At 40.2% G+C, this 23,298-nt stretch overlaps 1 protein-coding gene across 13 annotated transcripts in view; it reads left to right on the plus strand.

Annotated features, from left to right (window-relative positions):
* Positions 1 to 1,171: 1,171 nt before the first annotated feature.
* LOC137613016 (DNA (cytosine-5)-methyltransferase 3A-like) overlaps positions 1,172 to 23,298 on the plus strand; it is a 35,596-nt gene continuing 13,469 nt past the window's right edge. For 4 of the 13 annotated variants that reach the window (XM_068341800.1, XM_068341803.1, XM_068341807.1 and 1 more), the window contains exons 1-6: positions 1,172 to 1,322; positions 5,024 to 5,230; positions 10,374 to 10,481; positions 17,445 to 17,568; positions 17,921 to 17,958; positions 18,113 to 18,244. In XM_068341800.1, coding sequence (XP_068197901.1) covers positions 5,162 to 5,230; positions 10,374 to 10,481; positions 17,445 to 17,568; positions 17,921 to 17,958; positions 18,113 to 18,244 — 471 coding nt within the window. In that variant the 5' untranslated portion in view covers positions 1,172 to 1,322; positions 5,024 to 5,161. The other 9 variants (XM_068341809.1, XM_068341810.1, XM_068341811.1 and 6 more) reach the window with 6 other exon arrangements.

The raw sequence follows: 23,298 nt of genomic DNA on the forward strand, positions 1-23,298 counted from the left end.
ACCCTCCTAATGATTAGAAGCATGTAAGACATTAACTTTGGTCACAAATGAGTAGCTGCACCCCTAAAAGTCCCTTTTCCTCCCACTCTGTGTACATAAAGATTAACTACTCTGTATTCTAATGCAGTCTAGCATCACTACTAAGATTTAACATCCATATAAATGATTCTAAACCACCTTCATTAACCATAACCAGTGTTTTTCTTCACATCTTCTAAGATTTGATTCAGGGAAGGAAAGATTTAGCAATATCAAGTTTTTTTTAACTCAAATATATTAAATGACTCTATCCTAATAGTAAACTACATCTCAAAAATGTGCAAAATTCACCTGTCAGATGAAACTTAAAAGAAAAAAACAAACAAAAAATGCCCTGTGGTGATGTCATCAAAATTTGCTTCAATCCAAAAGAAGCAATGCCACCTGGAATCAGTGTTTATCATCAGCAAGACAATAAAATAAATAATTTCCATAATTATACCCCATTATGGTTTCATTGAGTTTAATCCATCCCAGTGTCTCTCCAGAGCATTTTATTCTGAGTGGTCTATTAGTTTTACAATATTGTAAAATAGGTTTTTATCTTCCAATGGTGCATCAAAAACTGCATTGACCCATTTAATTAATTGCTGGCCTTAAATTCAATCAGAAAATTTCAATAAACCCCTTGTCAAAAAAAATAAATTTCAGGCAAAAAATAAATAAATGGGTGATTACCTGATCACACAACCTGCTCCAACTATTGACGGGTGAGATATGTGATTCTTTACTGACTCAGCGAATTTCTCCTGATGACGCCATTAAACTTGCGCTAAACTATCGCTCATGTTTATTGATTGCGCTGTTGTCATGTCGTCCAGCCTGTTCTCCCACTGAAGATGGTTGTTTTTTTTACACTTCACGGAAGGCGCTGTTGCTCCGCGCACTCCTACACCTGTCTGAAGCTGCGTGCGCGCGCGTGCGCGCGAACGGGAGCGCACGTCGGCGCGCGTGCACGTGCCGAGGAGGTGTAGGCTTTAGGACCACGCGGAAGTATTTCTTCCAGTGGTGCAGCCTCTGCGGCTCGTGAGAGAGCTAACAGGCCGGTTGGTGCGAGTGATAAGAGTGAGAGAGAGAGAGAGAGAGAGAGAGAGAGAGAGAGAGAGAGAGAGGGGCAGGCGGGGGAGCTCGAGCCAGCAGCGGGGAGAGAAGACCCGGTAGAGCGTGAGGAGAGAGAGAGAGGGGAGAGAGAGAGAGAGAGAGAGCGAGAGAGATCGATAGTGAACGAGAGGAGAGAGAGCGACGACCGTCAGGGTCCGTGTGCTTAAGGGACGGAAGACACGGTAAATATAAACATTACGTTTTGACTCGTGAATGCACACTGGCACTAGTTGTAGCCGCTAAGTTAGCTACAATCATCTCATGAAGTCAACGCTCGCGCGCACCGGAGCCAAACCGTATTGGTTCCGCTTTAGCGGATGATGTGCGCGTGAAGACGGAGCGGTTCGTGAACTTGGGTGAGTTCTTTTGTACGGTGGGGAGGAAATCACGGCGACGGCCGTTCTATATATAGCGAATGTGTGCCCAAGTGTTTCACGGATGCAGCTGCACACTCCATCTCCCAGGTCACCCCACGGCTCGACACGAGCAGGTAACGTTCAACGAGAGAAGCGGCGTCCTGCTCTCACACCAGATGCAGACAGACACATCAGCGCGCGAGACCGTCGCCTCCGCTGAGGGCGAGCGAGCGAGCAGACGGGCGCGCGCCTCCCGGGGTTACTGAGTGCAATCGGTCTGAAGTGCGCCCCGTGTGTGTCGCTTTACCTGGCCCACTAAAGCTTATCGGCCCCACGGATTCAGACACACGCCCCTCACCGGCTGCCCCCCACCCCCACCCCACGCGCCCCACACTGGGATTATAAAAATGTTTCATTGAAGCCGTTCGGTAAAGGCCGCGTGAGGTCGCTCCCAATATGAATTGTCATAAAGCCGTGAATTGTCGAGCTAGCAGCAAGAAGCGCAACACTTCCGGTGTCGGGTTTTTCAAAATAAAAGTAAAGTGACGAAACGATACGGTCGTAAAAGCTCAATCGGTTTCTAAAAACTTGGTTCTTCCCCAATCATGTGAGCCATAAACTGGTTAACTCTTGAGTCTTAGAAGTCACGACTTGGAGAGGGTAAAAACAAACACTTAAGATAGTCATGTCACGTTTGCATGTTCTTTATAAATTATATTAATTATGTGTAAGTTAACACAATTGAAGCAATTGAAACATGCAAAGATTTTTTTTTCATACACAATCTCCAACACGTGTCAACCAACATTCAAAAAATGATTCATTTAGTTCCTCATTAAAATTCAACCCTTGTGTGAGGACAGGGTTTTTAAAATATGCCTTGCAGATGTAAATGTTTCAGTAAATATAGCTGGCTAAATAAACCATGACAGATCTATCAAAGCATTTCAGAGAATGAGTACTCAGTGTTTGTGAGGGATGTGAAGGGCATGATGAACTCAGATGATCTTATCATCTAGAAGTTGTGGCCTGGAAAACTCCTGTAAAAACCAGTGTGTTGAAAGTTTGATGCTTCATATGAAAAGTATGGATTGGTATGTTGCTTTTAATGCTTTGTCACCATTTCTGCTGTTGGAATTATAAGAATATGATTGACTTCAAGAATTGAATTCATCAAGTTCTGCTAGTAAAATACATGGAAAAAAAAAGAACAAGAGGACAGAGAATAGAATAAGTAAAGGCAAAATCTGAATATAGAAGATTTTATGGAGTAGTTGTTTTTTTTTTACTCTTATTGTTAAGACTGATAACACACTTTCCTGTTATTTCACTGCATAAACCTCAACATCTTGACACATCTCTGAAGCTTTTTCTTTGCACAACCATGTCTCCTCCCACTACTACAGGCTTCTGCTTGGGCCTTTAACTATGGTATAATTTAAACCGCTGCTGGAAGAGGATTTAAATTTAAGCCTGTGTACATAGCCTTGCTGATGGTGTTTGAGGTGTGTGAGTGACCTAAATAAGGAGAACTTGCAGAAGTTGGTTGGATTGGAGCCTGGAGCTCATGCAGGGAGCCCCCGGGGGGATTGGGGTGGATACTCTACACCCATTTCGACAAAGTTTCCACCCTTGTCTTTCCGCTGGTAACTCTGGCTGGCTGCCTGCTGTCTTCACAGTGATGTAAGACCACAGCATGAGGAGTGACATACTGTACAATACGTCTTGAGGAAAGCCAGACATGTTGGCTGCAGACCTGCTGTTCTCAAATCCAAATCGCTGCCGAGATCCAATTTTGTTTCAGGCACATGCAGACGTTGTATTTTAAGCTCCGTTTGTATGTGGTGTCTGATGCCATTCTGAACACAGCAGAGATAACATCACATAAACGTCACACTTCACACACTGGTGCAGAAGCAAGTTTGTGAAAGCGACTCTAATGAATGGTGTAACTTTCTGCTAATGTGCAGATGAGATAAACTGGCCGGAATCCACAACTTTTAAGAGTTTAACTCCTGAGCTAAATCAGTGCATGAAGTGTAAAGAAGAGTCGCTATGAGGCAGTTAATTGGTGGTAATTTGATTCGTTTTAAATTAAATTGGGGCTATCCCAACACTAAAGGAAGGGATGAACTAAAATCCAGAGGCGCTTAAGGCAGGAAATGATGCTTCTTTTTTTGGTGCATATTCCTAAATAGATGTATCGGCAGGTGTGTGTTTCACAATAGCACCAGTGGATTTATTAGCCTCTGGTTGAAATACGATATAGATTCTATGTGGAGTCTGCAGTATGGTCTACACCTAAAAGGTACTCTGGTCAGGTGGTTGGAGATAACATGATACCTGCACAATGCAAAGCGAATGTGAGGTACCGCTGCAAATAAAGCAGCACAGCTAAATATTGCCTCAGGTCACACAGGTGGCTTTTTAGAGCCATGCATACATAACTATATGGAACTGAGCTCGATGCTGCGTTATCAGATAGGAGATAGGAACGCTCGCGAAATAGTTCATTGAGAAAAGAGAGCACACAATCACAGGTGACCTTGTTTAGTTGTTTGTAAATGGCCTCAGCATGAATGCGGAGTAAAGACTTGATCAGGCTTGTTTGTGTTCTTCTTGCTGTAGATTTTGGCATAGTTTTTGTCATGTCAGTGATTTGTAGAATATAATGAAACAGGATGGAGGGTATGCTTCTTTGCCAGCTCAACTTTCTGACGGTTTACCTGCACAGACTGAGCAGAGCACAGTTCGTATAATTCCTCCTTCTAAAACAGCACCAGGCTTCTCCTCAACGTCTTTGTTTGTCTCAGATTGTGATGTGATCACGTTTGATTGTATTGCATCAGTGGTGAATAACTGTCAGTGAGGGGAAACACTTACTGTAACTTGTCCTGCACTTAATAATCTACTCCTGTGTCCTCTTGACAATTGATAACAGATTGAATCCCTCTTTTGCTTGGTGAATACTTTTATCACTTATTAACCCCTGTATAAAAATTAATGTCAATTGGGTAATGAGCCAAAAGAAAGATAAAATGAGTCCAAGCAATTACAACATCTCACATGGTGTGCTGACTACAGCCACATCAATCACATTTATACCGGGCTGTTAGGAATGCCACATTATTGTGAAATAATATTTGTTGGCTTCATTAAAAACCAAGATGATTTGCTGGGCACATATTCTCTGATTCACTTTTTTCCCTTGGTTTTATATCATTTTAGATTTAATCTCAGGGGGTGTTGAAGTGCCTTGCAAATAAAATAAACTCAAAGATGTCATCTAAAATTCCAGGAGATATCTAGTGCCATTTTTATTGTTGTTTTTAAAAAAATTTTTAAATTGAATTATTATTGCTTATTGCACTGAAATAGCACTGTGGCTTCAAATCCAGCTTAGACTTCCGAGACGAGCATAGATAGAGGAAAAAGTGACCAAAGAACTAGAGCCAGATATTAGCTTCATGCCGAGGAGGATTTGTCACTCAGAGATGACTGTAAATTCACTTGTGTTTCTCCTTCAGGAGAGGGGGAGGACTGAGCGAGTCAACAACCTACAAACAAGACGGATTGAATGAAGCTGCTCCCCGGGCGCCCATGATTTGATTTATTCCACTTTTTTTTTACTGTCTGAACCTGGTTTCGCTGAGCCGCTCCCTGCCATGCCATCCAACAGTCCTGCTGCTGCCCAACCGCCCCAGACGCCCGAGAACGACACTGCCAATGATGTGGTGAGAGAAACGCGTTATTATTATTTTCTCTTTGTAAAAACTGTTATTTTTGCTGCCTTTATATACTTATGTACTTCATATAGTTTGTGTACATTACATATGGTACTAGTCTGTCAGGTGCTTCTATTCTATTGCTCTTAATATTACTGTTTCTCTTATAAATATTAAATTACTTCTACTGTTATTTTTACTCTCAGTGATATTATTACAACTACCCCCACTCCTCTCTACAGCTATCATTACGACCTCCACTTCAGTGTGTAAGCTAGCAGCGGAGAGCTTTTTTTAGCAAGTGCACACCAACATACTGGCTAGTGTGTGTGTGTGTGTGTGTGTGTGTGTGTGTGATAATTAAATGTATAGTTATTTATTTACATTCACTCTAAATAATTCTACGTTCCAACTGCTCACTCAACCACTCGCAGGTGACAATAGAGTCTCAGAAAGTTTTTTTATTTTTTTTTAGCCAAAGTGTCCACACACACACTCTCACACACATGCACACATACATTCAAGTGTACACAAGCTGAAAAATGGCTCCTTTCATTTGCGCCCACAGGGTCCAGGGCAGCCCTCGTAAATCTGCGAGAAGTCTGAAGTTCATTCTATAGCGCTGTTATATAAATAGTTGTCTTACTTCCACATTCACACATTGGCAAAAGGCCAACATGTATAGAGGTGCCCTCATAGAGTCGCGTTAGACAAGAGTTTGTTGAGCTTTTTAACTTCATGAACCCAAACACAATCAAAGAGTTCATATAAAGCCCAGACAGAGATCTGAGTCACTGAGTCTGAAGACTGAGGAAGACTCCGCTGGATTCTCACTCATTCTGTATTATCCAATGGAGCTACCGGTTTAATGTTGAGAGAATGTGGGCTCAAACAGAGTAAAAACATAGTCAGAGAGATTTGATTTACAAAATGATGCTCAGAAATAATGTCAGAAGCTGTAGTCGTGCATCATCCATCCATCCATCATCTGTCATTAAATGACTTAAAAGTAAAGAAAAACCAAGATCAACCCTTTTGGAACCTCTGAAAATATCTATTTCAAGTACGTTTGGAAGTTTAGTCAAGTTAATGTGTTGTCAAAAGAATATAAAGTCGTATTTTAAGGCGGGTGACCATTTCACACAAGATGCTCCAGTGGTTTTTAAGGTTCCACACAAGCAGCCCAAGTTAGAATCTCACGGTTTTGCTTTTCTACTTCATAAATTGAAAGACTTTTTGCGACTTTGAAGGTTTTATTCAAACTTTTCTACATCTATTTTACAATTTTTGGGAAATTATTAATGTTTTTCAATGCAAGTCTTTCAGCTGAGCATCCGGTGAGGTTGTCTATTAGGTCCTCCTGAAGCTTCCTTTATTTTTCACCTCTCATCACCTCTCACCCGTATTTGAAGCAGATTCACCGATTTCAGAATAATTAAACCATTTTTCTGCCAACTCTTTGATGCCACGCGTATGTTACACTCTAGTAAGACAGTTTGAAAACTGCCAAAAGATAATTTCATTCATTATGAAGAATAAAAAGTACCACTACCTGCTTCGAAAGACATCACTTTCCTGGATCTGTCACTGAAAAGGAGTCGTCTCCAGGAAATGAATCACACAAATCTCAGCTTTCTTTCTATAGAAAGTCCAGCTGTATTAAATTTGTGTGAGGGCGGCAGTGGCTCAGTGGTAAAGCAGGCGGTAGAGCGGGTCGTCCTATGATTTCAAGATCGGCGGTTCGATTCCCGCTCCCGCCCAAAAAAAATACCCGGAGGTGAGCTGACAGTGGGAGGTGTCAGCTCACCCCTGGAGCACTGCCGAGGCGCCCTTGAGCAAGGTGCCGTCCCCTTTACAAATTGCTCATTTGAGGCGCACCAAGATGGAGCTGCCTGCCACTCTACCTCCCCTGCATGCCTACAGGCCCCCTTGTGTATGTGTGTGTGTGCTACAGGGGCCTGTACACACTAATATATATATATGCATGCGTTTGAATCAGTAGCTAGAGTGTGCATTCTTAATTTCCCTTCGGGGATCAAAACAGTATATAAAATTAAAAAAAAAAAAAAAAATCAAATATAGAGTTTAAACCATGAATATACACTGAAAATGGATGTGATTGTCATCTAAGTATTAAAGCTGAGTGCACCTCCCTGATTTTGAAATCAAAACAGAGGTTTCATGCATTAGATCGCATGACATGAACCCTATTATAAGGCCTCAAAACAGCTGTATGGTACATCATGTGTATTTACTCCATTTCTAAAGAATGGATGTCACCATACTGTTGAGGGAAGCACCAGCAGTACAGTATTGTAACACTATTAAGGGGAAAAATTATGTAATTTCACTTAAAGTACTTAATTAATTTGAATTAATTGTGTCAGAGCGACATCTGTTGTGCTAAAGATGCTTCAGTGTTATCAATCTGTACAGCGACTAAATGTAGCATTTGTTCTGCTGACAGCTTTATCCACTGATGATGAAGTGAGTCGCAAAAAATTCAGAAAAGAGAGCAGAAGCAGACGGAGATAAAAGGAAACCAGCCTGATAAAGACAAAAAAGGGGGAGAGGGAGAGAGAGAGAGAGAGGACGTGGGGATGGGGCAGAGAGAAAGAGGACAATATGTCTGCTGCTGATGGTATCCTCCCATGCCTGCCTCGTTTGCGGTCCGGTTACTTAGCAACAGTGGTGGCCTGAAATGACCTGCCAGGAGACAGAAATAGACCAAAGATATACTGTATGGATGGGTTGGCCGGTGAGTTTGCATGGTGTGATTGTGTGCAGTGACGTAGTCTTGAGGGGATTTGAGTTTGCGGCGCTCGCTTTTAGGCGAATGAAGTAAAGATTTGAATTACTGTGTATCCTCCTGCTACTTACCCAGTTGACTGCTTGCATTAAGGCAATTAGTTTTCCTCGATTTCACGTTTACATATGCACACAACATGGAGCTTTTCCTGTTTAAATATGTGCTAATTTCCACAACAGATATGTGAAAAAAGACAGGTTTATAATTATAGTTTCATTATGATGACAGATTAAAAGGCTTTTACAAAGGTAATTTTGGTTGTCTCATTTTATCACTCTATAAATAAAGGTGTATATAAATATGCAAATTAGATTGATTTGCATTTCCTTTCAAAACAGATATGTGAATTAAACTGTGGCCCAAATGTGTTTTTCTGACGTTTCCTTCCTCTCTGAATGAAGTCATGCTATGGAAACACGTCTGCAGCGTCAGGCCTGGTGTCCATTGATCGATTACACGCTTGTGCATCCTGACATGTGTGTGCAGACAGCAGCGCTGCAGGCAGACGGGCAGGCAGTACCGACTGACTGCTATACTGATTGTCATGGAAGTGACATTAGCATGTATAGTCAGCATGGCGGCCCTGTCGGAGACAGTTGCTAAGCAGTTTCTGCACCTTAGCAACCACTCCACTGTCACCGCAACAGACGGGCCGGCAGGGGAAGGAGAGGAAGGGAGGAAATACAGGGCAGGCAGGCAGCACACATATTCACATTGTAATGGTTATAGCGGCAGACATAGAAACAGAAACACACACACATGATAGGTTAAGTCATGTGAAAAGATGATGTTTCAGTTGTCATCCAGCATCTGACGTCGTCCTGAGTAACAAGCATCAGCATGTCATTAGAATGATGTTACAATGATAAGATTGTACAATGTAAAGATTTTTTCTGTTTCTGTTTGCAGTGCGATATCATTAAAGCTGTAGGGGAATGCTTTTGTTATTATCCATGTATTGGCAGAATGCATAGACATTAAGGACTGGTGAGACTGACCTTTCTAAAGAATTTTTTGAGCAAACCAAGCTAAATAATGTGATACTGTATCTATCTATCTATCTATCTATCTATCTATCTATCTATCTATCTATCTATCTATCTATCTATCTATCTATCTATCTATCTATCTATCTATCTATCTATCTATCTATCTATCTATCTATCTATCTATCTATCTATCTATCTATCTATCTATCTATCTATCTATCTATCTATCTATCTATCTATCTATCTATCTATCTATCTATCTATCTATCTATCTATAAGAAGCCATAAACAAGGCACAGACGGTTCACAAGACCAATTTAAAAATTCATATATCAATGTAAAACCACTTCTCTGGATGTATTTCATTAGTCAGTTTTGAATAATTGCTGGTGTCATCTCTGAAATCATCTCTCTACCAACAACATTTTGCCTTTTATTCAGACGCCTTGTTCACTACAGCACTAAAAATACAAGAGTCTAATGATTCTCTCATCCCATTGACATTTATTTAATTTGCTCCTCAGGCTGCGATGCACATGGAGAGAGCTGAAATATGAATAAAGAGATCTTTAATAGAAATCACTGATAGCGAATTCCTGCCTCCCAGCTAAAATGTGATACTCTGGAAGTAACAGGCATCTCAGACGATGAAGCAGGGTTTATGTTTTGATTGGATGAGTGGAGATGCGGCAAGTGTTGCTTATTTTATTTGACTCTTTCGCGTGTCCCCTTGGGGATTTTCACCTACCCATCCTGCGTATTTTACTGTGGGGAAAACCACTCTTGAAAAAGCTGTCAAATTTGACAGTAAATTAATGGAAATTTTTGGTGCTCTGGGTAGAATCCTTTCAAAGGTGTTTTTACCTTTCTTTGGAGCCAACACACTCACCCCCCCTCCCCCTATTAACACACAGGTGCAGCATGCTATTTTTATTTTATACAACGCTGTAAAATTACACTACGGCCTCTCTTCCACGCCGCTGTGGCTGCCAAAAGGAGTATTTGAGGATCAATCCTGAGCCTAGATGGACGACAGTAGTCATCCTGTGTGCTTTGCTACACACAGCTGGATCTCATATCTGCAAACATATAATTTAGTGGTTCTGTCATTTATGTTTTCTCCATTTATAGCTTTTTAATTGGAATCTGGCTGGTCTGTTTGCTACTCTTGGATTTGAGATTTTTTTTCTCTAAATTTTATTTAGCATTTCTATTTCTAGTGTCAGTAGTTCATCACATTTCATATTCACTATATTCCTTTAGCACATCTCCAGAAAGCACTGTTGCTTTAATTCAACCTCATTATCGTCCCATCGGCTCTGGATTTTCATGCGGCCTCTCTATAATTGTCCAGAGTGAAGATGGAGCAGAACACGACAGTCCGGAGGAGGAGACGCCAGCGAGCCCCCGTAACAAGCGCCGAGTCGGCCGTCCTGGCAGGAAACGTAAACAGCTGCTTCCTGTGAGTACTGTGATTACAGGCTGTCATCAGCCTCCCTGTGATCCACTCTACAGCAGAGCAATTCATCATCCGCTCACCTATACACCATCCCTTCTTCCCACCCAACGAGAGTCCAGAGTGTACACGGCATTTCCAGGAATGTTTCACCTCACATTTATGCTATCCTGCCTGTTAGCTCACGAGCTGCAGTGCTTTCGATCAGCTCAGTGTTACACACACTTATTTGTGTTTGACAAATAATGTGACAAAGATCCTCCGTGCAGACTTTGGTTGCTTTTCTTCTGTTTTTCCGTGCTGCATTCAGAGAACAGTGATTCCACACATTGACTTTTTGCTTCCCAGTCAATGAACACATTCTATCCCTCATTCCTACATGGTTCATTTTAATTTAATTTTATCAGTGTGTTTTCATCTTTTACATTTCCCCCTTTTACTCTTCTTCTTATCACTTTGCTTGAAGTTGAAATCAAAACACATGTTTGGTTCATCATAACTAGCTAAATAATTGTTTGGTCATTTGTTCTTTTAAAGAGAGCAATGGTTCCACAGTGGGGTGCAGGCATCAGCCATGATTCAAAGTTTGTAAGTCAGATTAGTTTGGAAAGTAAAACAAATTTAAATAATAACCTTGGAGCCAAAGCAAATGGATTTTAAGTTAAGGATTTTAGAAGAAGACTAAAAAACAGAACAAAACGTTGGAAAGAATGTTGGAAAGAAAGGTTGTTATTCTGTGTGTGGAGAGAGCTTTGATTGGTAAAGGATTATATGGATGTAAATCTACAACCACTCAGGTGTTCAAGCTGGATTTTTACTGTATATGTTTGTGCACTTTACAAATGTTTCCAGTCCGGTTGTATTACTGTAACTCAATCTGTGGCAACTTCAGCTGTACTTTCACACAAGGAGAACTTGTTACTGACTTCCTCTGTGTTTGCTTGTCTTTGAACAGGCAACCTTCCAATAGGTCAGCAGTAATAAGATGTGAGTGGTGTGAACGCAGCAGCTTTGGAACTTGAGCGACACCGTGTTGTATTTCTTTAACGTGTCTGACTGCAGGTCGTCGGTTGCTCCTCCATACTTCTATCCCCATTCATCCTTAATCAATCACTTTGTGTGTGTGTGTGTGTGTGTGTGTGTGTGTGTGTGTGTGTGTGTGTGTGTGTGTGTGTGTGTGTGTGTGTGTGTGTACATTCATGTGTTCAGGAGAGCAGGTCTGGTCATGCTTCAAAGTCTGAGCTCTGGCAATGTAGGCTGTAAGCACTTGGATTAAAGTAGACTCTCTCTCTCTCTCTCTCTCTCTCTCTCTCTCTCACACACACACACACACACACACACACACACACAGCATACATACATACATAATACTTATATGTGTTACTCATCGCAAAAATCAGCATGTTGGTGTTTGTTCTGCACTAGCAGGAGCATCAATCACACCACTGTTGTGTCAGCAGTACTTTAAGAGCTAGTAAAGTAGTAGGAATACTATAGTACTATTCAGTGTTTTTGATACTATCAATGAAAGTTATGACAACAGAAATTCTGAAAGTAGGAGTATTAGTGGCTATAGTGTACGAGTAAATTGCTGTAGCCTAATGGTTTAGTCAGTAATTGTAACTGAAGTAGTAGTAGCTGTAGTGTGTGTAGCAGCAGTTGTTTTAGTTGTTTTAGTTGTGGTGAAACAACTTAACAAGTTGTGTTAGTACTTTTTTTTGCAGTAGTTTTCGCAGTTTTAGTAGTGGTAGTTGTACCAGCAGTAGTTGTTTTAATAGTAATGTTAGCAATGGTAGTAGTTTTATCTATGATAGTTTTAGTTGCAGTTGTTTTACAAGCAGTAGTAGTAACATAATACCACAAATAGGTGAAGTATTTGTAGCTGCTGGAGTATACTCACCACAGTGTTATTACTTGATCATATGGGAAGTAGTTTTATGAGTACAGTACTGCAAAGACATTAGTGCAGCAGCAACCTGAGCAGTCACTGAGTAGTGACAGTACATTATTAACTGTAGTTTAATAAAACGTTAGTAAAAGAAGTCAGATTACGTCATGGAGCTGGTGGAAGTTGTTGCCCAGTCCGTAGTGCCGTAAGCGTTTTCCTGGAGGAGGTGAGGTAATATTTACTGTTGATAGTGTCAGAATGGCAGCGTTATTATACAGTATGAACGTTCAGCTCACAGAACCTTAAACTAAGGCACAGTATGCACACACACACACACACACACACACACACACACACACACACACACACACACACACACACACACACACACACACACACACACACACACACACACACACACACACACACATCTGTATCCAGGAATAGAGCCATTGTGTGGAGCTCAGGGTGGAGCTGACTCAACTTTAACTATTACTTACTTTCTAAATGCACAGACGCTTCTACAACTACACGCCTCTGAACTCTGAACAGACATTATTATTACAGTAATAATAATAGTTTGGTGGATAAATGGATTCACTGACTAGTCCTCAACTATTTTCTTTTTCTGGCAGTTCTTTCTTTCCTTTATTCCTCTCATACAGAAAAGCAGGTTTATTCACTTTAAAAGATTTTCATTTGTGTGTTTGGTACAATTGTGGTGGTTGCTTAAACATTTTATGATAACGTGAAACAACTTTTTCACCCTGCCTGTACCTGAAAATCCACTCACTAGCCACTTCGAGCTGAAATGTTTGCCAATCTAAATAAAATGTTATATGCACTCTAACAGCTAGATTTTATCTGGAGTAATGCTCGATTACGCTTCAGAGATCATGGAAAGCCTGACTTCTTAAGGTGGACTTGAAAACCCTTTGATGTGATAATGTACAAAGCGCAGGCTGCCTTCTGATAGTGTTTCCGTTTCGCGCCTAAACACAAAGGTCACAACGCAGAAAAAGCTAAAATTGTGGTTTTGTTTGCAGTGGTGAGACGTGTAGCTGGGAGGAAAAAAAACTCGGGGCCAAAAGTAAACCACCCGTTGTATTCTGACTAACGCTGCGAGTCACAGAGCTGGTGTTGATGTCTTCTATTAATTAGCTTAAAGGATGAGAAATGCTAACTGCTAAACTGCTCATTTAGGAATTGGATCTTCTGTTCGATTAGTTAGATTAGATCAGATCTCATTAAGTATTTTAGAGGTGCTTGTTGTTGGAATGTATTATCTGGGATTTACTAAACATTTTTAATTCTCAAAGGAACACCTGTAGGTGTTGTTTGGTGCTCATCTTCTGCATGTTTTGTGTCACGGTCATCACTTGTAGCCGCTTGAATTTGAACAGCAGGTAACAGCCTGCAGGTGCTTTATATTAGGAAACCTCCTTGTTTGACACAAGCAATTCTATTCTCATCTCTTCTTTTAATCCCTCTGTTCTATTTGCACCTCCTTTCCCGTAAAAGCCATAAAATGGAGCGATTAAATGCAGGAACTTGCTGTCAGCTGACTTGTTGGAGTTTTCAAGGATGTTGTTCTATGAACAAAATGTGCTCAAGGGAATCCTTGATCGGCAACATCTCATGCAATTTGGGAACGGCCCTGTTCTAAATTCTGACGCTGGCTGCAGCTCTGCCTTTGCAGACCAAAGCCAACTTTGTCCTTCACTCATCTCATTAAACACAAGCTGTTTCACCCTTTCCTTTGCTGTTTATTTCACACCTTAGTAAAGTGAAATGTTGTTGTTAAACAAAAACAGTGCACACAAATGCCAGTGCATTTTTGATTTTGAAAAGAAGTGCACAGATGTGCAAGAGTTAAGTGTAGTCCTGTGTATTTTATTTTTACTTTCTGAGATTATGTTTGCCATTTAGTTTACTTTCCTTGTTGACGTAGAGTCAGCAAATATTTTGAATTATATTTGTAATAGCCCTAGCAGGAGTATTGCTGCTTCCATATTATTAAATATTATCATGTTAGCCTTGTCTAACCTGGATGTGTTTCCAGTGTAATTTGTTGTATTTTGGACATCTGAAATCACACCTTATGCTGTGGGACATATTTTTAAATCTGTTTATTCTGACTTTTCAAAGATAGAACAATTAATCAATCATAAAATAAAAATAACTTGGTATTATTTTCTCTGTAGTTCTCTGTAGTTCTCTGTAGTTGTCTGTAGTAAAGAATATGACCTTGTTTGCAGAGAAGACGAAAAAGTGTTGAGCTTTCAGCAGCACAAAATGTCACTGTTAACGCTGCCATACATTTAGAAGCTGTTGGTTTCTTTCTTTCAGGGAACCACTAAATCTAAAACATGCTCATTTTTGACAGTTCTTCAAATCATATCACTTCCTGTGTGCAATTCAAAGCTACAGTGATCAAACCACATAAATAAAAGTGCCCGCTGTGCACATATTTCTACTCATCTGCTCCATCTGTCTCACTTATACTTGAAACAGCTACCATGTATTTTGGCCTATCATGTATTGATTTGCTAGTTTGGTGTGACTGCTTAATTTATTGTTTTTGGCATGCTAATGTTTTATTGTTTGCTACATCCTGTTCTCCCTCTGACAACATTTGGGTTTCATTCAGCTTAGAAATTACCGCTGGTTGGATTGTCGTATTGTTCACAAAAATTAGATGAGAGTACGTTATGTTGGGTACTTTCCATCCTCTATGTCATTCAAGATTAGATTTAGAAGAAGAGTAAGTGCAGTTTGAGAAGGTATATGTATACAGTAATTATAAATGTTATTAAAGATGATCAATACCATGTAATGTCATCGTTATACTGAAACTTATATATTACAGTATTTTAAAGCTGCATTATGCAGTTTCTTTGACAGTCACATTGAATCAGCGATGCAATCTGCAGTCTCCCGCCTCTTGAAGGTCATTGTTCTGGTTCACTGGCCTAAATGAAACCCAACCAATGCACCTACTTTCACAAAAGGAAATGTACAACGAGCTCACACGAATCGATTGTACACTTCCTCTTTAGCGCAAAATGGCAGAGAGACGAAGTGTCTGAAGAACGTCGAAAATATAGCAATCCAACAAAGAAATCCAGACATTTTTCTCAAGAGTCGGTGGACCAAACCAGGGCTGATTTGGATTTACATTCGACATGTGACCAAAAAGATGACTGCAAGTCCAGATTCCTCTGTTTCTGCTGAAGTGTAAGTAGTCAGCCGTTTGCATTAAAGTTAGCTGTAGAAGCAGTAGTCTGAGTCGTTTTGCATCCAAATGTAAAAATTACTTAATGCAGCTTTAATTTCAGTTTTTGGTTTAAAATAGTAAATGCTAAGACTGCCAACGAGTTTGCGTACCTATTTTAATTTAAGTTTAAAGAAAGGTTAATTAATATTTAAAGCCAAAATTTTGGTTGTTTTGTTCACACATTTTAAAGTTCATTTCACCTTATTCTTAATAAAGCGGCCAGTTGTTTGTTTGTTTTTTTACATAGCAGGATTTCAACCACCTATATACGTGGCGGCCTTAAGTTGACCACTTTCTCTTGTTACTTTTACTTTTATTATGTTTATGTCTTCCTGTGTCTTTTATGTTTCTTGTATAAAGTCTATTAAATGCCATTCAGAGAAATGTTTTTAATTATCTTGATATTTTCCAGACAACTCTTTAGAATTTTATTCCGGGATTTTTCTTGTGTTTTGTTCCAACTTCCAAGTCAACATACGACATGTAATATTTTTAAAAAAAACAGCATTGACTGTTTTATATTGATGAAACACACTTTTATTCCAAGTTGATTTTATCTAATTTATTCTATTTATCTATTGCCCAAGTTATAAAAATGACATTTTGTCAGTAAAATAAAGGGATCTTTAATCTGTAAAGCAAACTTAGATTAGACCTAAACAGCAGTGTATCATCTGCATATACAGACATGCTGCCCTGAAATCTTTATCTTTAGAACCAGTCTGATGTGGTGGCAAATACTTACCCCTGAACTGTGGACACACATTACTATTTAAACTGGGGAAAACTTGGGGATGCTGTCCATGGCAATATAAACACATATGAGCGTGAAAACATTCCTCCTGTTTAACTAACCAGTATGTGTCTGGGGTCCATAAATGTCCCATGTGGCCCTTTTAGTCCCATTTTATGTTCTCAGCCATTCCTTACCTGCTCATTAAAGCCTTTATGGACTTATTAGCACCAGCTAGCATTAGCATAGTCTATGATCTTGATATTCAACCCTGCTCTTGACATGAAAACCACCAGTCTACAAAACAAATTCACACACACACACACACACACACACACACACACACACACACACACACACACACACACACACACACACACACACACACACACACACTTAAGGTTCGTGCAGTAGTTGTAGGTGAGGATCATCAGACTTTGGGATCGTTGCTGCTGCTGAGCTAACAGATTAGCCATTGAATTATGGATGGGATTACGTTAACATCAGATGGATTATGTGCACAATTGAACAAACCATCTCCTATTTATTACCTTTTATTCAATACATCTTCTTTTGAAATATTACACCTGAAAACCATCCAAATATTCTTCAAACATCTAAGGTCACATTTTTAGGTTATTTACATCAAAAGTCATTCCAACCTTGTTTTTTGAGGGGTAGAGGTTCCACATGTCCTCAATAATCATTAGCTCTGTTAACAACATTGATGCCTCTCTTTCAAATTGTGTGTAATTGTGTGTGTTAATGGAAGCTGGGGGTGTTTGTTGCAGTGATCCTGTTCAGACACACTCATGTCTGTTCTGCATTGTACTAACAAGGCAGACTAAAAGGTGCTGTATGCATGGCTACTGCAGCGCCTCTTTGATTATGTTTGTGTGTGTGTGTGTGTGTGTATGCATGGGTTTTGCGTATACATGTGTATGTGTGTGTTTGTGTGCAGTCTATATGTGTAAGTGTGCAGTTATTATGTCTGTGTAGTTCTTTGATGAATCTAGACAAGGGCCGGCAGCAGTTTTCTCAGACGTAGACTGTGCTCCGTATGTTTCCCAGGAGATGGCGACCTCTGACCCATGTGCAAACGCTCCCCCAACCCCGCCTGAGGAGCCAGAGCCCTCCCCCTCCCCTCCCAAGAAGCGTGGGCGTCGGAAACTAGAACAATCCGAGAAGAATAAGGGTATAGATTTACTGCTAAGTCATATAATTCTTACAATATGACTGTAAGTTAAGTTTATCTTCAGAGGTCTCTGGTTTTAACACAGCGCAGCACACCAGAGGTAACGTTTTTACAGTTTAGATGCTTTAAGGATGTGAAAAGTTACAGTCATGATGTGTCCCGAAAGTAGTTGTCAGCTTACCTGATATTTTTATACCAAAAATAACTTCCAGATTGCAGTTTTTGAAGGCATTTCAACCTTTGATAAAAATGCCAGGCCAAAGTGAAGAAAGCCATGACTTTACCTCCTCATTAAAGCTCTTGTTAAGTCTGTACAAATGGGCCATTTCCTGTAACTTTTGCTCTCCTGCAGACGAGCCAGATGACAGAAACTGCGATTCCCCCCGAGAGGTGAGAAAACTAGTTGCTGCCTTGCTTTGTGATGTTGTTTTGGCCTCTTTTTTTAAATCCAAAGAATGGAATGAAAGAAAAAAAAACATTCTCATAGTACAAGCATATTTCAGAATACGCGTGTTCATGTGTGTGTATGTGCATGCATATACAGGGTGAGGCTGGGAGGCTGCGGAGGAGGCCCGTCCAAAGAGTGACTTTCCAGGCTGGAGATCCTTATCACATCAGCCGGAGGCAGAGAGAAGAATGGCTCAGCCGCTGGAAGATGGAGGTGGGAGAGAAACAGGTGTCTGTTTGTGTGAATTTATGGCTACTGTAACACCAAGACTTTTGTTTTACTATATCTCATGCTGAAACCTCAAACGCATTTTGACAGATCATAATTTTACTTATTATTTTGGATTGTCTTTGTCCTCTAGTATAAAAATCTGACATCTCTGCAGCCAGGAGTTGTTAGCTTTTTTGACCTGGAACGATTGCTGGTATTGCTAAGTAACCAGATACTGTAGAAGCCGGCTGTGGTTTGCTCTGTGTAGTACCTGGTAGTACTGTGCTGTTGGGAATATCACAAAAAATATTAACATGTTTGTGTTAGCTGTTTGTTTTTTTTTTTTTGTTAAATGTTCAATTTTACTCAAATAAAAAGAGATAAAAATAACCATTGAAGATTATTTTAAAACTGAAGTGATGCCTACAAGCTAGCTCAGTTCATGCTGCCACTCCTCTCACTGCATCATATATCCACTGCACACATTTAATCATGGCTGTTCACCTATGTTCACTCTTGTGCAGCATGCTGACTGCATCAGTGTTCACCTTAAAGCTGCGCTGCTTCTGCTGACATCACTGCTGCTGTTTCTTTCAAAGTGGGATCCAGTAACAGGCGCAGTAACCATAGTAGGAAGTAGTACTATTGTTGCTACATAATAGTAGGAGTAAGCATGAAATTTTAGACAAATCTAAGAAAAAAAAAACGTAAATGGGGGGGGTTAACAGTGACATTTATTAAAATGTTGACCAAATCATAGGCCACCTCTACCTTGCCAGATGGTTCCATAGGCTTTTATGGAGCTGTTTGTCACAGCAAAGGAAATAAGGCTACTTTCTATTCATATGACCTCAATTACAGTATTGGTATGTTAACAGGTGGTTTGTGATGAATTTGTAGTTCTGTTTGGATTTTTATTTTCTTCCTACACACATTTATGTCCACTAAAATTTAAAATAACTTAATTTCTTTCCAATTATCTGAGTTACTACCCAGTTTTTCACTTTCCTGCCACCATTGAAGTAGAAATACCCTAATATATTTAAGTGGGCCCACTACCACAGCGGATTTAAAAGCAATATCTCATCAATCTCTGAAACCTTTCTATTCTTCCAGTATGAAACCAAACTACAGAAAGCGTCAAGGTTAGCGAGTGGCTAGTAGCCGCAAGGCTGGTGGTAGAGTCCAAAATCAGAGCTAGAGAAATTAAAAATGTCATATTTTACATTCAATGGGTGTAATAGGCATTTTCTTAATTCAGAAAATCATCAAAACTACCTAAAAGGTGAGGGTATTTATAGGACCGTGTGTACAAAGTGGCCGAAATGATAATTTACTAATAGTTAGGTTGGTTTTTTTTTACTCCTACATTGTACCATAGACGTGTGTGTGTGTGTGTGTGTGTGTGTGTGTGTGTGTGTGTGTGTGTGCGTGCGTGCGTGCGTGCGTGCGTGCGTGTGTGTGTACGCACGTTTGGAAAGTAAAAGTCTAAGACTGAAAGACTGAAGAATGAATGCAGAGACAGGATGTGTGTGTGTGTGTTTGTGGTTTTGAGAGGAAGAGAGAAAGTCATTCATGTTGATTCTCTGACAGGTTGATGGAAAAGCACAGCGATGTGGACGACTACCTTTTTTTTACACAGAGATCACACAGCAGTGTGAGTAGAATAGAATAGACTTTGTTACTCCATTTCTTTATGCATTATTGAACTGTATGCAACCACATCCAAACTTGAGTTGGTCCAGCTTGTCTCTGTGCTGCAGGTTGCTGTGTATGCATGTGGCAGCTGGAGAGAGAAAGCGATGCTCTGTCTGGGGAGCCGTAACTTCCCGTATCTTCTCACTGACTCATCAACACCTTTCAAACCATTTCTGTCTTTTTCTGTGAGTCTCAAATGAACCTAAAAGTCAGGTTGTCCTCGTGTGTTTATATTTAAAATAGAAATAAGGAACAAATACACTATAGAAATAACGGAAATGCAAAAACAGGATGTGAATGGTGGAAGAAATGACAAAATGAGTTGAAGTCATTGACTGAGACAGAGGTTAACAAGTTCCACATTTCTGTCCCATGTGGCCCTGTGTGTGTGTGTGTGTGTGTGTGTGTGTGTGTGTGTGTGTGTGTGTGTGTGTGTGTGTGTGTGTGTGTCAGTTAATTAAACTGCAGCCAGCTGTTAAAACCCCCATCAATATCCCAACTTGCTGCTGTCTGAAGGAAACCTGGTAATCTGGAAAGTCTTCTCCATTTCGAGATGAAAACAGTATTTAACAAATCACACACACACACACACACACACACACACACACACACACACACACACACACACACACACACACACAAAAGTTGACAGAAATTGTTTAGATTTACAAACAAGGCCCTGACATTTTAACGTTCATGGTCTCTTCTCTTGTGTCAGTTTTATCCTGTTTCCTCATAAAAAGACTTATAAAGACTGTAGTTTATTTACTTTTCGTCCTTGTGTCCATCAGATCACAGTCCTGTCCAGCCTTCTGTTTGTCCATCACCATCTGTTTCTGCTGTTGCTGTTGGCGACTTGCAACCAGTATTTATTTTTACGACTGATTAATTTGCCAGTTGATTGATTATCTTCTCAATAAAACCGATGTAGTTTAGGAAATGTAGCTATTTGACAAACCTTCCAAATCCTCCTACATTTTTGAGAAACTAATTTACATGACAAAGGAGACTTTCGATCAGTCATTCCACTAATTGTTATAAGCTCTGTTTAAAAGCCAATGACTGCTTTCAACCTAAACGTCACATGACTCCTACTCTGACTCCTTCTCCTCTAAGCATGGACTCCTGAAGTTTGGTCTGATGTGCATTAATATTTCAGCCCTTTCTCTGGCATTTGCTTACTAGCTATTTTCCCCATGAGTGAGCCACTATAGCTTGTGTATAATATTTGCTGACATAATAATCAACCTATAAAAGCTCAAAGGAATTATAACAGCTCGTAATGGGAAACGTTTTTTCTGTGAGTGATGAAAGTTCAAAAAATAATCACCACTGTGGAGTACCACTGGTCTCTTAATGCTCATGGTTTTCTTTCTAATTGTATATATTTCATGCTCTGGGCTTTCACAGCCTGATTTCTAGAAGTAGTGAGTTTTATTAAACCGATCATCCTTTCTCTCTCTTTTTTTTTAGTGATTCTCTGAGTTTCTTTCTTGCCGTAATCAATGTAGTCGTTTCTTGGCTTGATGTTAGAGTGACCACTTTTGCGTCTTTAACTTCTTGAGCCTTTGGCATTCACCTGGATCGCTCTCTTTCTGCTTTATAAACGTCGTTTATAATTTGTTAATTTACTTTGCAGGTCTTCTGTTAGCACAGCTGTGATTATATCGGTCTTCCTCTTATTTTATACGTTCAGTATTAAGAAGTTTCACCGGGTTTTCTCTGTAACTCTAAACTGCGCCATTTGAGTTGCTGTGAAACTGCATTTCACAGCAGTGTGTACTTTTTTTTGTGTGTACATGTGAGGTTCCGACCCTAACACATCCTGTGGCCTTGCTAGCGCTCAGGCTTACGTAACCTTTGACCTCCTCGGGCATGCATGTCTCCTACAAACACACATGTAAACACTTGGCTGGATTTGTGTGTGAGTGTTTCGTCATCACCTTTAAAACCCCTCGGGGCAACCAGACATAACTCTACACCCCTATTGGCTGTGTGTGTGTGTGTGTGTGTGTGTGTGTGTGTGTGTGTGTGTGTGTGTGTGTGTGTGTGTGTGTGTGTGTGTCTGTGTGTGTTGTTGAAGTTCACTGAAACATCTGCTAGGCGAAGGAACCAGTAAATCACACACTTCATTGCTGGCCAATCAGAGGAGAGAGGGGGATGAAGAAGACTAGAGCGTGTCTGAGGAGACGCGTAGAGAGAAAGTGGAGGAGAAAGTGGAGGAAGTGAGAGACAGACGACGAGAATGACAGGGAGAAAAAGAGCGAGGGAAGAAGGTTCACTGTTACAGAGCTGCCATGTCTGGTCTGTAAGTGATTCCACTTTTTTCTTTCCCATGTGTGCACGTGTGTGAAGTCTGTTAATGTTGTTTTATACAAGCTTTATCTGCGGCCAACAACTTATTTCATGGCAGGTTTGTTTTTATACGCCACCAAAGTTTCTGTTGTTCACTGACGTAAAGTGGTTCTTAATTCAGTTTTAATGGTAGCATTGTGCCAAACGTTTGAACATGCAGGGAATACCACGAGTGAAGTGGGTTTGATTACACCAGAGTCAATTTTCTTTACGTTGTGTTTAGCTGAATATATGAGTTATTTTACGATGTAATTTATTCCATTCAAAATGTTTATTTTCTTTATTGAGTTATTGATTAAATCAATGAAACTTAGCATGTTTATTCCTAAATATGTTCATATATTGTAATAACAAATTAAATTTTCACAGTTTTCTACCTTCTGGATGTTAATATTTATAAAACAACAAAAAGGCACCATTTTATTACTTTATAATCAGTGTTGTGCTAAAAACAAGCAGTTTAGCATCACAAAAATCAATGACTGGCCTTCAACAAGTCCTTCGAGTGATCAATACTGATCAATACTGAGCAACCGTCTTCAATTGTTTTCTAGCATGAGAGAGGGTCTGTACTTCTGTCTTAATTGCAATCCCTGTTTGTTGAGCAACGCCGGGTTCATTTTGAGGTCAGGGTCAGTCACGCTCATAAAAGGGGCGTGGCTTAAGAAATGGTTCATTGGCGAGGTCATTGGTTGAAGGGTCAGAGGTCAAGGGGTGCTGGCACTGGGAGTGAAAACATGACCGGGCCATGGGGTTTGTCAAAGTTCAGCGTTGTAACTCAAACTGTTACCACTGTTCTCTTCCTTTATTCGTCTTCTCGTAGCCACACACAGGCCTGCTGGGGTTTTGTGCCTCGATCGTCCGTTACAACTGAGTTCCAGAGATCAGCTTTATTTTAACAGCCATTACGTTATTTGTACAAACTTTTTACTTAGATAAGCCCTGCTCAACAAAGGTATTTTCACTATGTCCTCGCTCCGGAGCTTTTTCTTTGTCCGCAAACACAGCAGTGTGTTGAT

Source organism: Antennarius striatus, chromosome 19 (assembly GCF_040054535.1).
Source record: "Antennarius striatus isolate MH-2024 chromosome 19, ASM4005453v1, whole genome shotgun sequence".
Classification (NCBI taxonomy): Eukaryota; Metazoa; Chordata; class Actinopteri; order Lophiiformes; family Antennariidae; genus Antennarius; species Antennarius striatus.